This window comes from Thermobia domestica, chromosome 16, assembly GCF_964235325.1.
Source record: "Thermobia domestica chromosome 16, izTheDome1.hap1.1, whole genome shotgun sequence".
NCBI classification, from domain to species: domain Eukaryota; kingdom Metazoa; phylum Arthropoda; class Insecta; order Zygentoma; family Lepismatidae; genus Thermobia; species Thermobia domestica.
In genome coordinates, this window is record NC_137469.1 from 60,441,055 (window position 1) to 60,460,240 (window position 19,186).

General features: G+C 36.9%; 1 protein-coding gene across 1 annotated transcript; it reads right to left on the minus strand.

Moving 5' to 3' along the window:
- Window positions 1-1,356: 1,356 nt before the first annotated feature.
- Window positions 1,357-5,936, minus strand: LOC145673077 (RNA-binding protein spenito-like). Its single transcript, XM_081742427.1, has one exon. The coding sequence runs from the start codon at window positions 5,646-5,648 to the stop codon at window positions 3,366-3,368; it is 2,283 nt and encodes a 760-aa protein (XP_081598553.1). The 5' UTR covers window positions 5,649-5,936; the 3' UTR covers window positions 1,357-3,365.
- Window positions 5,937-19,186: the final 13,250 nt, after the last annotated feature.

Below are 19,186 nucleotides of genomic sequence, written 5' to 3' on the forward strand. Positions count from 1 at the left end.
GTTCTAGTCGAAGAGTTTTTTCAAGAGAATGAAAAATTTTTCCTAATATTTTTTACATACGCAGAAGTGCAACAGGACATGACATTCTACTGACGAAGATATAGTTAAATTTTTACAGAACAAGAACACAGTAAGTGGCAATATTTCTTATATTATCATTATTATTATTACTAACATGAACTCCTACAGCTATTCCACGATCTTCGCTTCAAGTCAAAAATCTGTGGCGTACATTCGGCACATCATTTCAACACGTATTAAAAAACATGACCAGGGTTTTCTGAACAAGACTTATCTTTTCCCCTGAAATTACACAGAAACATTAATTATCTAATGCTGGAAATAAATACTATACTTTCTAGAACAAACTCACTCAAGCGTTTCTGTAATATTCGTCAAAATAAATTAATACCGCGCTGAATTTTGGATACTTTTTGTTTAAAAATATTCAAATATAGCTAATTATTAACAAAAAATTGGTTACTTATCAACATATCCTATCGTATCGGAACAAGCTAGTTTCGTCTTCAGTGGTAAGGTAACAAAGACAAAACCGGGTAAGAGAAATGTGGTATGGGTACAGGAGAAATATCACCAAGTGAGCGTTACGTTACATTCATTTGGTGGTATGCAGTGCTGTTTCCATACCATATTTCTCATCCGTTTTTATTTTTGTTACCTTACCACTGAAGGCTGAACTAGCTTGTTTTTCCGATACGTCTGGAGAATATTTGGTTTTCTGACGGGAGGATATGTTGGTAAGGAACCAAATTTTTTGTTAATTTGAATCATCTCTCATGAGCCTACGTAAGTTTACAATTAATTATATTCAGAAATTTTAACTTCGTCCAGGACTGAAGTTTTCAAAGCTATTCAGTAATAAAACATGATTATTACAAATGCAAACGAGGAATTTTGGAAACAAAAATTTGCATGCAACCCTATTATAAGATAAACAAACTTATTTAACATCCACAAAACGCGACTGTAAAGAATAAGCAAACACGACAACAATTCGAAAACAGCTTTTGATGAAACATTTTCTAGTTGGTACTGTACCAGTAGCCCAACATTCATTAAACAGCTACTAGGACTCTGTAATTGTCCAACTTTTTGGTATTTTGTTCTTTTACAATTCGGTTCCGTAACACGCCACTAACGATCTTCAAAACTATTTTTTTTTTTTTTTTTAACTTCAGTTTAAATATTAATGCTGAAAATAAACTTTCTTTAAAAAGGTTTGTCACTTTGGGACAAAAAAACATCTTCTTTAGCACTAACTAGAACACTGACACAAATAAAATGCACAAAATATTTGTGAAAAATCACTGGGTTGAACAAAGGCACACACTAAAATTTGTCTGCAAGAACTGCTCTATTTATCCACAATGATTCTTTCCAGAAAAACACAATAATTATTATTTCCAGTAGTACACATGTCAAGTTACAACACTTAAACCTCACAATAAGATTACTGAGTGGAAGCTGGCTTTAGGTGAATGCCGTTTAACACACGATAAAAAAAAAAAATACATCACATTTTTTTAAATGTAGAATTATTTAATTTAGAACACAACTTGTATTTTTTAGGTAATTTTGCTTACAACCACTTATTTCTTTTCTTTTTCAATAGGACAGTAATGGATTGAAATCACAAAAGGGGAGGAAAGGACAGCTTCCACTGTTAAACTTGAAAAATAACATTTTGATGCAAAATTTCACTACGAACACAAAATCAAAATGTACAATCTATGATCTGAAACTAAGCACTTTTTTTCTATTCTTTTTCAACATTATTGAAACTTTAAACTGTTTTTCAACACATTTTTAACACTAGAACGTCCACTAACACAGCACAAAGCTATCACACTCGTGTGTATGAGTGATTAAGACACAGTTCACACAGGAAAAAGTACTTAAGTTTATGCATCAATTTTCACTGCACAAAATGACACTGTCCCCCACTAGTAAACAAATTTTTCACCATGTCCAAAGGATAAATCGAGAACTGCACTGTCCAAAACAACACACCAATTCATGAACAAATATTTGTACGTGAAATTATTAACTTCCATAGCTACATGACACCAGCAATTAACTTTCCTACCCAGTTTACAATACACATTTACAACTTCTATGATAGTGGTAGAAGATTATTCGAGTTCCCTAGTTGCTTTAACATTATATTTTTCTGCTATGATTTATATCATACATGTACATAATATATATATTCCTGAAGTAATAATTAGAATATCCCAAAGTTCGGTCTAAATTTGCTTGAAAATTGCAGACAACTATTTAATACACTTAAAAACGATTTTTCTACTACGCTTTGTGAACTTAACGTAAAATCTCATTTATATATGTATATATATATATATATATATATATATTCAGAGTTTTTTTTTTCGAACTTAATTTGACTTTCATATAGGGCTACATTGTATTTACTTCACTGACTTGTAGAAACTGAAAATTATAAAGGAAATATTTGTGTGTATACATATTATGTATACCTAATGCATTTGTGAAACAAAAATCAACTTGTCTGACATTTAAAAAAAGCAAAATAGCAAGTTTACATGCAGTCACGATTACACAGGAATTGCATTTTGCCTGAACTGGCTTTCAATACACAAGATCCTATTTGTGCACGTTACATTTTTTTTTTTTTTTTTTTTTTTAATAGCTACGTAATTCTTACAAATTTCAATATAACTTCTATGTTGTATTTTTATTTTCTTTTACGTAAAGGACTCAAATGACTACGAACGTAAGTGGTCGTAATCTTAATTAGATTAATTGCATTCATTGCTATTATGTTCTCTTGAAGTGGAGATGGAGTAATACTGAATATGACCACCTCCTCTTACAAATCTTGCTTTTTCTTCGGAAATCTTCTATAATTTTCAAATTACATCTAATGACTATTACACGATTAATAATTGATCGCAAAATACATTGTTTCGCTATAATAGCAGGAAACACATTATACAGGCAAATCAGACTTAAACTAAAAGTATGAACCAGGAATGATGTCTAATTAATCACTTTAAAATATGATTTCCCTTTACACACTGAATTCATACAACTCTTAATCTTTTTAATCATTCAAAGTGTAAAAAATCACACACAGTACGTCCAGAAGTTAATCATGCAGTCAATACGAACTGGGAAACCACAATACGGTAAATATGCTAAGGCAATGTGAAACTGAAATTTTACATATAAAGAATAACATTTGCGTCTCAAATGCAGGATTTCAACGTAATATTAATACCAATTGGAATGCAATATAAAATATACAAAAATCAATATACTATTAATTACTTAAAGGATTCTTTCCTGGTTCATTACAGTACATTTTATGCACTTCCTCCACGTACAACTACAATAACCAAATGGTCCTCTTTCAAACCCTCTTCTGACAGATGTGGGGCGGTTCGTTTCAATAGATCCGTGGAAAATGGGCATGGTGGAAATGCATAAAGAACTCCCGTAGCTTCCGTTTCTTTGTTTAACAATGAAATTACACCGGCTGCCTCCTTCTGCTTCAAATATGACACCAAATTCCGTAACGGCCTTGCTTGCACAGAAGCATCGTCAGTAGTAACTGATGCAGTAGAACCGGATAAACTTAGGAAAATTGCATGCGCATTTGAAGAGGTGATGCGTTTTGAAACATCCTCTAGCTTAGGCTGGTCTAATCTAAGTCTCTGAGTAATACGCAGCTGCTGTTTGCCATCTTCGTCTTTCAGAAGACCATCCACAATGTCAAGGTCGCCATCAGTCAGATGAAATTTTGTAGGGAAAAGTGAGTTCTTCAGAATAAGAGCACCCTGCCACACAACTTCACATTTGCGTGCTATTTCTAACAAAGTCCTTGCGTTACTTATCACACCATTTCGTCGACCTTCGGATTTATCTGATACTGAATCGCTTTCCATGGAGCGCCTTCTTCCAGCTGGGGACCTAGATCTTGATCTTTCTTCGCCAGGTTCAGGAGTACGGGATCTTCTGCCAACAGGTCTGGTAATTTCATAGTCTTCTGGTGGTCGTTTACCAACCCATTCCTCATCTCGGTAGGTGTCGCCTGGATAACTGCTGCTGCCACCACGATAAGCACCTCTTCCACCGCCCCGTCGTTCGTTCCACTGACCGCCACGGCCTCTGTAATTTCGTGGAGGTCCATAGCCGTAATCTCCTTCCATCCAAGTATCGTAGCCCTGGTCATACCCATAGTCATCCCGACCTGGAACTCGCAATCTGTAATCTGGTGCACCAAGATCATCTGGGTAAGGTCTCTGTTTGTATCCGTAACTGGGAGTAACATCTGCGAAGTCTACTCTTAATCTGCGATCTGGGCCATCTAATGGGAAACCTCTCATTTCCTTCACTGCAGCTTGGGCCGCATCAATGGAATCATACAAGATATATGCATGATTGTCACCTTTCACATAGTCTATTTTCTTAATAGCACCAAACCTGTCAAATTCTCTCTCCAATTGTGGGATCGAAGTCCAAGGACCAAGACCACCAACCCAAATGCGCGTCGTTGGTGTAACTTTACCGTAACCAATTTTACACTGGAATTTACCAATATATTGACCTGAAAGTTCAACTTTCGCTCTGTGAGCCATATCCAAATTTTGAAACCTAACAAAAGCATAAGCATTTCCTGTTCCTGGTGGTGGACGCTTAATATCAATGTCTTCAACAATACCGTACCGACCAAAGATTCTGCGCAATTCTTCATCTGATATATTAATTTCTAAATTACCAGCAAACAAGGTTCTTGTGGCGAGGGGATCATCTTCTGGTGGTACATGATGTAAGTAATTGGGAAATTTATCCTTCTTATTCTCATGCTTTTCAAAATGTGCTTTGTACCCATGTCTCGGTGGTCCATAATGATGCGGAGGGCCTGGAGGGGCATGGGGAGGCCCATGATGGGACGGACCTCGCATAAAATCATGATGGGGTGGAGGAGGGCCTTCCCTACGAAAATCGCGATGTGGTATACCGGGAGGAGGAGGTCCATAACCACGTTCATACCTATCACTACTTGGCCTATGCCTATCAGAACTAATACCTGGAGAACGCTGCCTATAATACTTGTCATACTCTGGACTAATACTCCTTGGCCTGCGGTACAAATCCGCTGAACTTCTACCACTATCATATACTGGGTCTACTATTGCTGGTTTATCAAACAAAATAATTCTTGGTTTGTTGTGTTTTGCGTCACGAGCATCTTCGTAGCTTCTAAAACATACATAAGCAACTCGTTCATCAAGATCATGGTCATGAGATACCCTAACACTTATATCCCCGTACCTTTTATATTCCCTATATAACGTATCCTTAATTACATCATCACTTGCTTTTTGATGTAAACCACTTACACAAAGCATTTTATAGGTATATGACCGGTCTGAAACACCTCTTGATCTGCCATACTCATCCCGGTGAGAACTTTCTGGGGGGTATCGACCTCTCCCTGGGCTGGGTCCCGGAGATCTTCCTCTGCTTCCACGGCGGTCCCTTTCTGGTGTCAATCGTTCATCCGAACTATCATCGTATCTACCTATACTTGTACGTGATCTTTTTATAAGCATTGGAGTGTCACGATCTGAACTTCTCTTCATGTTTACTAAGCACACACAACTGTTCAAAAATCACAAATTACACACACAACTTCACAACCAATTTCTTCAACATGGAACCTCTGACGCTACGATGCACAATAGTATTTCTACGCGAACAATACTGTTGTTGCCATCTTTAAAATAACTGCAAAGTTGAATTTATTTACACAGTTAGAGTTTAAAAGAATTACGGATCTAAAATATTTACATTACTAGTTATTAAAAGATTTCCTTTCTATCGATAAATCAGCACTATTTTACGACGCGCTAAATGCTACAGAATCACTCCTCTTACGTCATTTGTAATGGCTCACACGCCATAGACATTCAGTAAGAGTCAATCACTTCCATTCCGATATTATAAATACGATTTCACAAGTTCCTGTTCCAGTTCTGTACTGTAAGAAGAAGAAACACGATTTCTCATAAAAATTGCTTAAAGCAATAATTGTCTTAAGCAAGATATACAGCAAATACTTAAACGAGTCATTCCTTCTTTCGTCATGATATTACTATTTTGTTTAAAACTCTAAATAGTACCCATCAAACAACAAAGGTACCGAAAGAGGGACGTGTCCGTTTCATAATATATAATCAAAGAAAATTCTTTCCAGAGATGGCATTATTCTGCATTTCTGCTTTTACAGTTCATATATATTATATTACATATATAATAATTTTAATATAATAATATTATATTAAAATTAGTAAAACCATTCCTAAAATTACGGTAATGTCGGGATATCTGAGCTCCAGACCCCAGAATTCACCTCTGTGTAAGTTTCTGTCCAAAGATAAAACCGGTCATTTTCGAAGTGATTCCTATGACATTATTTATCGTTCATTCATCAGAAGTGGAACGAATTTAACAGACCAATTAATTCACTCACAAGTTTCAAACAATTTAGACCTCATTCCATAACGTTCTGTGTCTACACAACGCAAAAATTTGCACTAGTCGTAATAGCACTTGTAATTACTTGTTGCATTATTTTGTGTTGCGTTTTGATCCTTAAATTATGCACAGACCGATACAGATTGAATCCTATCCCTTGCTTTTAGTCAACAAGGAGCTCATTCTAACGTCTTGTGTCAACCCAACGCCTTGTAATAATCGACAATCGCTTTCGTGATCCCTCAAGTATGTATAGATCGACACGAAATGAGTCCTAGGCAAGGTTTCTACTACAACAGAATGCGATTGCGACAATATGTACTTTCAAAGAATCAGAATTATTGTGAGTGTTCATCAAATTAATCTGTCTTCTTTTACGAAATGTCATGCTTGAAAACTTTTACCTTGAACTGCAGAGCCGTAGCTAGAGATTTTGGCGCCCAGGGCGAAGTAGAATTCGGCGCCCCCTGCATTCACCATACCAAACTTTTGCCTCTTTCTAAAAAAAAAATAGTAATAATAAGAGAAGCAGCTTTTGTTGTTATACTATGCTGAATGTTTATGAAGCTGCTCGGACAGACCATTACACCATCCAAAAACGATCATTCTGCATTCTTTTACAAATAAGATCTGTTTTTAAGAGGGGGGACGCGGTGGTTCAGTGGAAGAGCGTTCACCTCCGGTGCCTTGGGGTCCCTGGTTCGATCCCAGTTCGCGCCGTGTGCACTTTGTGGTGGACAAACATCGTGCTCTGGGTTTTCTCGGGGTTCTTCCGTTTGCTCCCACTTTCTTCATTACACCATTTCACTCATCTCTCATCATCACCTTCTCCTTTAACCTAACCAGCGTAATCGTGGAATGCAAAACTTAAAGATTTCATTTCTTTTTTTTAAAGAGGTTTTTTTGGACTAAAACTTCACGAAACTACCTTTGGTTGTATACAAATCCACTTGGAGAACAGTTATGAAAATTTAGAGCTATTTACTAAGTTTCATACCACTGGCGTCGTTAGCTTTTTAAATCTGGGAGAGTTGGGTGAAAATCAGGATTCTCTTTCCGACAAAAGTTATATATACAAAGTAGTATAGTTTCTTTAAATATATTTGACTAAAATCTGGAGGAAGCGTTCCCCCGATCTCCCTCCAACGACGTCCGTGTTCATACTATCGATAAGAAATGGAATGTCAATATATTAGAACCTATGTACTTTTAAAATGTTCGAAATAGGTGACAGCGTCAATTTCTAGTAATAATTGTAAACTTTTGTAATTTTATTACGTATAACTATGATAACACAAATAGCATTTTAATTTCGATTCGTTTAATACCAGCGGTTAAGCGGGTTGAATTTGTTAATGATAGACTTTCTTTCATTACTCTTAAGGGTTGGTGGTGTGATATTGTTTTAAATGTGCATACTCCAACAGAAGATAAGAATGACAATATAAAAGACAGTGTTTAAGAAGTAGTAGTACAACGGGTATTTGTCCAACTCCTGCTATACCATATGAAAATACTATTAGGGGATTTCAATGTGAAAGGGAAAGAAAGTCTGCATAACGAAAGCAATGACAACGGCGTTAGAATCGTGACCTTAGAAAACATCCAAAAACCTTATCGTGAAGAGTACAAAATTCCCACATCACGATCAGCACAAACACACATGGACCTCACCAGATACAAGAACACAATCAAATTGTTCACGTTTTAGTAGATACAAAATGACTGTCTAGCATTGATTATTCGGTCGTTCAGAGGACCTGACTGTGACACTGATCACTATCGGTAGCAGTGATAATAAGAGGGAGATTATCATTGAATAAAAGAAATACAGGGGAGTCATTTAGGGGGTTAGGGAGGGGCAATTCCCCCCTGAGTTTGAGATTTCCATAGATTTTATCAATAAAATAGTAGTAAATCAGTGAAATACGAAATTTTATTTATATCAAGGGGTTTTGCCCACCTCAAGCAAAATCTGAAAAGACGCTCCTGAGGAAATATTGAACATCTAAAAACAAAAAGCTTTAATTTAAAGACATTAGAGGAGAACCAGGCTAGAGAGGAATACCACATTGAAGTGTCGAATAGATTCTCGTTTGAGAACACTACTGTTGAGGATACTTGGGTTCAAATTAGGGATACTAGTAAAATTTCAGCAAGAGAAAAAAATGGGGCAAGCGGAAATACGTAGCAACAAACCATGGTTCGACCAGGAATGCATTAAATTAGCGGAAAAGGGAAAACAGGTGAAATTGTGTTGGGTACTAAATTCAAACGTTATAACTACACAAAATTTCGCTGACATCAGATGGGACATCCTTTCAAAATGTATAGAACAAAGAAAGGCTAAAATTAATCAACTTGAAGATAATAGTAAAACAAATCGATGGGGCATGGTATGAGGGCATCATCGAATTTAAGAAAGGGTATCAACTTCGCGCGTATAATTTAAAGAGAGATGACGGAACAATTTTCACTAATACAGATGGCGTTTTGAATAGATGGAAAGATTTCTTTGACGATTTGCTTAACACGCAGCCAAAAACTCATGTCCGTGGGGAAAGGGAAATGTACACAGCAGAACCATCGACATAAAGAAATTAAAGAAACACAAATCTCCTGGTATAGACGAAATTCCGGTTTAGTTCATTTTAGCTGGAGGCGAAAAGTTTGGAACAAGATACACAAACTCATTCTTCTTATCTGGGATAACTAGTAGTGATGAGCTCAGGAGTCTTGGTCTTGCAGCTTTTGCAAGAGTCTTGCTTGCAAGACCAAGACCAAGACCAAGGAGTGCAAGAGCAAGACCAAGACCAAGACTATACCTGCAAGACTAAGATCAAGACCAAGACTCCTGCGCAGGAGTCTTGCACAAGTACTGGTACTACTTGATTTTATTTTATAGAATGTAAAAGAGGAGAAAAATCATTACATCTTTTACTTGAATGTTTTGGCTTTAGTAAAAATGCCACTGGAGTGTGTTCCCAGTAGTTTTATGCAATCCGTGTGAGTCGATCTGCCCCTGTAGCATACAGCTACAGTATATCGTTTCCTGAATTGGTTGTTCGCATTTTCTGTAGATATTGCTCGTTTTCAAGTCACACAGGTGTCATCTTGCTGCATGTAAGCTATTTTGGTGGACAAACATCGTGTGCGTGGGTTTTCTCTCTCTCTCTCTTTTTTTTTTTTTTTTGCGTTTCCTCCTACTTTCTTCATGCCACCATTTCAGTCATTTTTCATTATCACAGTCTTCCTTAGCCAGTGGCGGATCCAGGTGGGGGCGATCACGGTGATTGCCCCCCCCCAGAAAAGAAAACTATCTTATTTTATATGTATAAATAAAACCAATCCCAGACTTTGGATCTCTTAAAAGTAGCAGTATTCCAACCCCCCCCAGAAGTCCGTTCTTGATTCGCCCCTGCTCTTAGCCTTGGTGCATAACTGTGGGACGTTAAACTAGATACTTCATTTAATTTCAGAGCATACTAGAGGTGTTCTTCTTCCAAAACTGTAGAGAAAATTAGTATTGAACATCGGTATTTCCCAGTGGCGTAGCACACTTTTGCGCCCCCCCCCCCCCGCAAAGTATAGAGAAGGGGCCCCACTTGTAAAGCCGACACAAGTAAGGTGGAAGTTCTACTTCTTTAAAACTTTATTCATCGCAAGACTTCGGGGCCCCTATACATCGGGGCCCCCCGCAGCTGCTACGCCACTGGTATTTCCGTACACCATAGGTGCTAACTACATGGCTATGGCCTTGGCTCCGAGACTCAAGCATCCGTTGGAAATTTTTTAATGTGTGCTCATGAAATTAATATCGAAATAATGACATTGACATGACATTGACAAAAACTTAGTGCATCTGACCGCAAGTTTGATTTCATGGGCGGATGCTTATACGTTGAATCATTGTTTATCAATATAACTTTTAGCCTCCTTAGGTATACGGCACATCGAGGATTGAGCGATATAACATTATACTACAAGAGTAGGCTTAAATCTATATTATAAAATTGAAAGTGACTATGTTTGTGACTCCTAATCTCTTGAACCACACGCTCGAGATCGATCAAATTTTCCATATAGATCAGTTTTGAGCCTGGAATGTTATTTGTCAGTTCACTTTGAAGGAGTAACGTATGGGAGGAGGAGGAGGGAGAGGTATACAACAATCAAAATAAATAAAAATAAAAGTGACTAAGTTTGTGACAATAGTTCTTGAACCACTAGACCGATCTTAATCACATTTTTAACATGTATGAGATTCGGAACTGGAAAGTTTTTTTAATGTTTCAATTTGATGGTAGAACCTAGGGGAGGGGGAGGTATATATAAATGAAACTTAATAACTCTTGAAACACCCGACCGATCTCGATCAAATTTTCAATATAGATGAAGCTCAGGCCTTTCACGATTTTTATCATTTTACTTTGACAGTGCAACATTGGGGATGGGAGGAGGAAGATATATGTTAAAAAAATAAAAGTATAAGTGACTGTCTTTGTGACTTCATCATTCTTGAACGAGCCAATCGATCTTAATGAAATTTTCAACATAGATGAGGTTCGGACTTGGGGGTTTTTGTGTCATATCACTTTGATGGTAGAACTAAGGGTAGGAGAAGAGGAGGGGAAGTCTACAAAAATAAATAAAACTGAATAACTCTTGAACCACCCAACCGATCTCGAACACATTTTAAACATAGATGAGGTTCGGACCTGAGATGATTTCTGTCATATCACTTTGACGGTGGAGCTTAGGGGACGGGAAGAGGAGAGATATTTGAAAATGATCGAAAATGATCGATATTAGAGTGTAGTCTATGGTTTTGGAGGTCGCTGAGATAAAAGTGACACTTCCGATGCTATTTAAATACAAATTTAGCCTCGTAGCTTGGCGGTGAGAGGGGAGATATCTAAAAATGATCGAAAATTAATATTAGTGTCGAATTCATAGTTTTTGGGGTCGCTAAAGTGAACAGTGATACTTCCGAAGCCGTTTAAATGCAAATTCAGCACCGCAACTTGGGAAGGGGGAAGAAGGAGATATATATAAAAATTATCGAAAATGACCATTACTATCAATGTCAAATTCATGGTTTTCGAGGTCATTGAGATGAACAGTGACACTTCCGATGCCGTGCCTTGCAACATGGGAGAGGAGGAGATATATAAATTTATTGAAAATGACCGATATTAGAGCCGAATCCATAGTTTTCGATGTCTCTAAGATGAACAGTGACGTTTCTGATGCCGTTTATACCCGAATTCAGCCCCGCAACTTGGGGAGAAGGAGGGGAGAGAAATATAAAAATAATCGAAAATGACCGATATCAGAAAGCGCTTTAGCAATAACAAAAAGTGACCGATTAACGAAACCTTATTATTATTATTTTTAAATTTAATCCAACGAAGTGGGTAATTGATGCTAGTGATCCATATTCACAAGTGAGACTGATTTTGTACAGTTATTTTAAAATAACTTGTAGTTTGATGTCGTTATTTTGTATTTCTAATATAGGTCAAAAGTATTTATACCAATTGAGTTTATAGAAAAGACATAGACAGATGAGTCGTTTTTGTTTTCACTCAAATTATTCTAAAATATTAAGTTTTAATTATAATAATTATTTTATTTTTTCTCTCTGTTCTGGTCGATATGCTAAACATATCATCATAATTATCATCAAAGCTATTCTGCCATTATTGGCAGGTTGCTGGCTGCAACTGAGAAACCTCGATGTACGGTGTCCTCAGCTAGTCTTTTCGTCTTAATGTAGCAATTTTCTGTTGTAATACCTTCCTTCAACTACAATCTCCTTTGCTCCCTCTCTCTCTCTTTCCTTTCACCATACCCTCTAGCACGTCCTCCACAGCCAATATCCCAACCTGTTCCTCTTTCTCCTCTTATCAATATCTAAAATTCTTTTTACTCCTACTGCTAATATTTCTAACACCTTCTCATTCGTTTTCCGTTCAACATACCCCATTTTTCTCCATGCCCAGATTTCGAAAGTCTGCAATTTTTTCCATCGCTTTTGCGAAATGTCCATGTTTCTGCCTCATTGGAATCAGTAAAACAAAATCTCAATATTTAATTATAAGTTTGTTTAATACAAAGATTAGGTAATCGTGGTTGGAAAGAAAAATCTGACGCCTTTAGAGTGTAAAAATAATTTTGCAGTTCGTGATATTTCAATAATCTGTTCCGTTTTGATTTTCTTTCATTCGTCTCAGGGGTAGCCTCCACAGTTTGGGAACCAGTGGAGTGTTGGATGTTTAAAAAATATAAAAAGATTACGAAACGTAGTGATTTATCTTAAGTAGCGAATCGTGGTTACCCAATAAAAAATAAAGGTCATCACTTATGTTGTACACTATTATCATACCTACAAGAAGATAAACTATGTTTCATTTAGAAACATACGTTGTATTTCCGTTACTATTGGAGCATTGTAGAATTTATTATCCCTTATATCCAGAGTAAGGCCGCGCCTCCTTTGCTTCCGAATGCGATTGCGAATGCGAATTTCCAGCACGTGTAAATAACTTGGAGTGCCTCAACTAGTTACGACCTGCGAATTGCGAAAACCGACGAAAAGATGCGAATGCGAACGATCCCAACATGCTGGGATTGTTCGTCCGAATTCGTGCGAATGGAGAGTCGTCTGCAGAGAAATTGAGCTCTACGTGAGAGTGAAAGTTTGTTTTGCGTGAAAGCAGACTACCCGCGACGTTGCGAGGTGCGGAGATAAAAATAAAAATAAAAATGGAAATAGATGTTGATGCTTTAATAAACTGTGTTTTTGATAAAGTTCCATTGTGGATCCAAGCTCATCCAGATTACCACAAACGACACATCGTGAACAAATTATGGGCAGTTTGTTTTCTCTTTAAAATATGAAGATTTAATTAATACACGAACCGCAATTTTGTATTCAATTTATATTTTCTCTTTGTTCCTCAAATAAGGATTTTACGAATACATGCAATTATTGACAAATATGTTTGAAATAGCAAAAATGGGTTTCTTACTCATGGAGAAAATTTTCTTAGAAAGTTGGTTGATTTTGCAATCTCTAATTTTATTTAGTTAATTTATTTTAAAGTGAAAATAGCGGTTACCACAGAAGCATAATAATAATAGGAGAAACATTCACTCTATTTTGCACACAAAGGAAATTAATAGATATTATTATTATTATTATTATTATTATTATTATTATTATTATTATTATTATTATTATTATTATTATTATTATTATTATTATTATTATTATTATTGCTATGAAAACTTTAAGATATGAATTTTCAGGCAAAAATATTTCACACTGAAGGTTTGAAAGAGACATTGCAACTTAATTCGCATTCACAAAACTTCGTATGTAGTTGAGGCACATGAATTCGCAGTTCGCATTCGCATTCGCGTTCGCAGTCGCATTCGGAAGCAATGGAGGCGTGGCCAAGATTTCTTAAAAGCAAGACTTGCAAGACTCTTGCAAGCAAGATCAAGACCACCCCGGTCTTGGTCTTGATCTTGCATTTGCTCATCACTAATAACTAGGAATTACCTCAAGAGTGGAAAGAATGAATCATTGTTACAATTCACAAGAAATGCGAAAAAGCAGATTGTAATAATTATCGAGGCATTTCTCTTCTGTCAAGATCCTATAAAATCCTCTCAAACATTCTACTAGCATGATTGATCTCATACTCAGATGAAATTATTGGAGAATATCAGTGTGGATTTAAAAGAAATCAATCAACTATCGATCAGATATTTACCATTTCACAAATACTCGAAAGGAAATGAAAATACAATACCCTGGTACCTCAATTATGTATTGATTTTAGAAAGGCTTACGATTCTATTAGGAGAGAAACATTGTTCAACTTTTAGCAGAATTTGCTGTCTCGAATGAGCTAGTTAGAGTAATTGAGAAATGTTTAAATGAATCCCAAAGTAAAGTCCGAGTAGGAAAATTCTTGTCCACGAGCTTCTACGTCGAGTATGACCTTAAACAAGGAAATGCGTTGTCGTCATTATTAGTCAACTTTGGAGTACGCTATAAGGAAAATTAAAGTTAGCAGTCAGGGTCTAGAACTAAATGGTATTCACTAGGTTATGGCGTATGCTGATGATGTAAATCGGATAGGGGATGATAGGAGAACAATAGAAAGAAATGCAGAGGCCTTATTAAACTCCTGCAGGTTTAGAAGTAAATGCAGAAAAAAACTAAATACATGGAAGTTTGCTGGGATCGTAATACTGCAAATTATGGATGCGTCAAAGTACCAAATAATACCTTCGATAAAGTGGATATTTTCAAGTATCTTAGATCAAAATCTTATCCACGAAGAAATTAAATGTCGATTCAAGACAGGGAATTTGTGTTACTATTCAGTTCAAAATCTTTTGTCATCGCGAATTTTGTAGAATTTGAAGCTTAAAATATATAAAATGATAATCGTACCTCTTGTTCTGTATGGTTGCGAAACATGGTTATTTACTTTAAGAGAAAGTATGTAGAATGTAGTATGTAGTATGTAAGAATGTAGACTGAAAGTATTTGAGAATAGAATCCTGAGACGAATATTCGGATCCAAAAGGAACGCGAATGGGCAATGGCGGAAATTTCATAACGAAGAATTGCATAATTTATACCCTTACCCAACATTGTTAGAGTCATCAAATCTAGGAGGCTCAGGGGATCAGGTCATGTAGCGAGAATGGAAGAAAGTAGGACTGCGTTCAAAGTTTTGACTTGAAATCCAATAGGAAAACGTCCATAGGAAGGCCTAGGTCCACATGGGAGGACAATATAAATATTAAGATGGATCTCGCGAAAATAGTAATACAAAGTAGAAACGGAATCCAGTTGGGTAAGGATAGAAGTCATTGTAGAGGCTTTATGAACGCGGCATTGAACTTCCGAGTTTCATAGGCCATAGAATTAATTCCTTCACGGTAAGAAAATATTTTGTGGAGGATAACGGAAATCCAGATGGAGTCTTCTTTGTGAATTTCGATAGAGGTTAAGAATATGTTTAATGTTTGTATTTAAAATCCAAAGTATAGTTTGACTACTACATGTGTTTGAAGTTATAGTAATTACCTGATTTCTTAAGAATGAAAGTTTTGAATTTAAGAGAACTTATAATTAATTAACATATTAGAAGTACACGATACGTAGAACTGGATACTTATGCACAGAAAAAAATATTCTGGCAATACAAGTAGTTGATGGAGAAATGATCCAAAATATTCCTTCAAATTGGAAGCATTTTATGTGTCAATGGAATAAAGAAAACTTACTCGTAGTTATCAGTCTTTGATAAAGACGAAATTCGTTGGATTAATATCAGTCTTTGATAAAGACGAAATTCGTTGGATTAAGTTCTGACCCCGTAAGCCCCTATTCTACGAGTTCGAAAATGTTCTTAGGGCAGCAGCTCTAGCATTACCACACTGAGGCTGAAGATGATTGATATCGGCAAGGCTCAGATGTGGACAAAAACAGGCAGGGACAGGATGTCCTCTGTTTCACTGCGAGGTGGAAGAACTTGGGACACCACCACCTTTTTCAGTCCCCAGGAAACAACATGGAAAGAGAAATAATAAAAAGTAATATAAGGGAATACGACACTACTGTTTCACAGAGGGTCGTCCCCGCCAGTGGAGATAAACAAAGCAGGGTCTCCTCGGTCATCATCAAACGAAACCCCTGCAGGATAGGAACCAGTAGTCGGCGAAGGCAAAGAAGAGGATGTCACTGGGAATTTCGGCCTAGGAGAAAGGAATGCGAGAGGTGCAAGGTTAGTTGAATTCTGCAAGAGCCATAATCTGACTGTAACAAATACGCTCTTCGAACAACCACTAAGAAGATACACATGGACAAAGCCAGTAGACAAAGATACCAAATAGAAATCAAGTGAAAATCAGCAAGAATTACCCAGGTGCAGACGTTGACTCAGACCATAATTCAGTTTTGATGAAGAGCGAACTTCGACTAAAGAAGAAAAGAGTGTTAGCATCAAACGAAAGATGAAACACATTCAACCTAAGAAGAGATGAAAACACGAAAAGAGAATTTGCAAGGCGACAAACGAGCAGACATCTAAGGTAGCTTTAGCGAGTGACGACATCAACTCGAAATGGGAAGCCATGAAAGTAGGAATTACGAAAGCAGCCAATCAGCACATAGGAAGAGAATTGAGAACCCCATATAAACCCTGGATAACAGCAGAAACATTGAAAATTATAAAGAAAAGAAGACAGTTCAAGATAACAAACAAAGAAGAGGAATACAGAAGGTGCAGGAATCACATCAACAGAGACATAAAGAAGGCAAGAGAAAACTGGATAAACAACTTGTGCAAGGAAATTGAGGATAATATAGTCAAAGGCAATACAGAAACGGATATAGAAAGGTTAGAAAACAGTTCGGGGAGAAAAAGAAACACACAGACACTATCATTGACAAAGACGCTAATAGAAGAGGAGCAGATAAGAGGATGGAAGGAATACATTGAAGAACTTTACAAAGGAGACAGCGTGAACGAGGAAAAGTGAGATAAAGAAGGAAGAAGACGTCGATAAAATTTAATTAGAACAATCAGTTTTACAGTGCGAATTTGACAATGCTTTGGAGAAAATGCAACATGGTAAAGCCCAAGGAATAGACCAAATACCAACGGAAGTGATTATGAATCTCGGAATAGCAACAAAGAAGACTCTATTTAATCTTACTAATGAAATGTACATCTCGGGAAAAATACCAAGAGACTTCGAGAAAAATATGTTGGTCTCTATCCGGAGCAGAAAAGCCGCATGGAAATGCGAAGAACATAGAATGATAAATTTGCTTTCCCATGCATCAAAAATATTGTGCAAAATTATCACAGAACAAATGGAATAGAAAATAGAAGAACGGCTATCGGAGGACCAGTTTGGATTCAGGAGAAAAAAAGGCAACAAGGGCAGCAATACTAACTCTACGGTTAATCATGAAACAGTACATCCGAATAAACAAACCAATTGTGATAGCATTTGTAGATATAGAAAAAGCTTTTTGACAACGTAGATTGAAATATCATGCTCAGAGCGCTGAAGAATCTGAAGGAGGATTACAGAGACAAAAGAGTAATATACGAACTTTACAGGAACCAGACAGCTGTTATAGAAAGAGATCAGAGGGAAGCGAAAATACGTAAAGGAGTAAGGCAAGGATGTGGACTTTCACCTCTCCTGTTCAACGTCTATATAGAAGCTATGAAAAATTCTTTGATAGAAACGAGAAAGGTGTAAAAGTAAATGGCCAGATTTTCAGCACAATAAGGTTCGCTGATGACATAGTACTGATAGCGGAGAGCGAAAAGGACTTGCAGGAAGCATTTTCAAACTTGAACGGCCAACTGAAAAAAAAAAAAACTTGCAAAATGGAAGATAAATAAGAAGAAAACGATAGTGATAAAGTGCACAAGAGCAAGACAGGAAGGGGCAAACGTATGTTTAGAGGAAGAGAAAATCGAAGACGTTAAAACGTTCCCCTATTTAGGAAGTCTAATATCCTCAGACGGAAGAAGTGAAAAAGACGTAAGTTCCAGAATAGCGAGGCTAAACAAGCATTCAATAGGAAAAGAGGACTGCTAACATCAAGAAATGTGTCGTTGGACGTTCGAAAATGATTTATTAAGCCCCTGGTATGGAGCGTGGCGTTTTACGGATCGGGAACGTGGACATTGAGAAAAGCTGAAATATCCAAGCTGGAAGCATTTGAAATGTGGTGTTGGATGCTGCTCAAATCATGGACCGAAAGGAAAAGGAACTAAGTCGTATTAAAGGAAGCAAATGAAGGACGTCAGATCATGAAGATAATAGGAAAAAGAAGAAAACTAGGAAGAGGAAGACCAAGGATAGAATATCTAGATGCAGTTACAAAGAAAATACCTTATCAAAGAATAAAACAGCTCTCCCAAAGGAAAGAAAAGTTTTAAAATTTCATGTTGCCCACCAACCTATGGTTGAGGTGAAAAAGAAGAACCCTTGTTTACGTTCATTTTTAACATTCCCGCGAAAACAGTAGCTTGCGTGTGTCTCTTCACTTCTCATACCTTCATTCTCACCATCGTGATCAATCCGATTGAGTAGAAAAATGTGATTAACTAAGCAAACTCATCACCATCACAACGCCCAAAACGTATTTCAGACTTTGACCGTTTCTGATTTCAAAACCGCTCATGCGTACACTATAAGTCATTACTGGGTACCTTGTATACTGAATCGCATTGTCGGGGGTGCGGTGGCTCAGTGGTAGACCGTTCACCTCAGGTGCTTGGGGTCCCTGGTTCGATCCCAGCTCGCGCCGTGTGAACTTTGTGATGGACAAACACCGTGCTCGTGGATTTTCTCGGGGCTCTCCCGTTTCCTCCCACTTTCTTCATTCCATTATTTCCCTCATCTTTCATTATCACCGTCTCCTTTAGCCTAACCGGCATAACCGTGTGACGTAAAACTTAGAGATTTCATTTCATTTCATTGAATCGCATTGTCATTAACAAATCAAAGTAATAAATATTTTTTTGTGGCTGTCATTGAAACGTGTGAATTGCGAGCGAAGCGAGCAATAAAATTTTTAACAAAT

Coding starts and splice junctions, on each gene's coding strand:
- LOC145673077 (XM_081742427.1), bottom strand. CDS start 5,648: ATGAAGAGAAGTTCAGATCGTGACACTCCAATGCTTATAAAAAGATCA.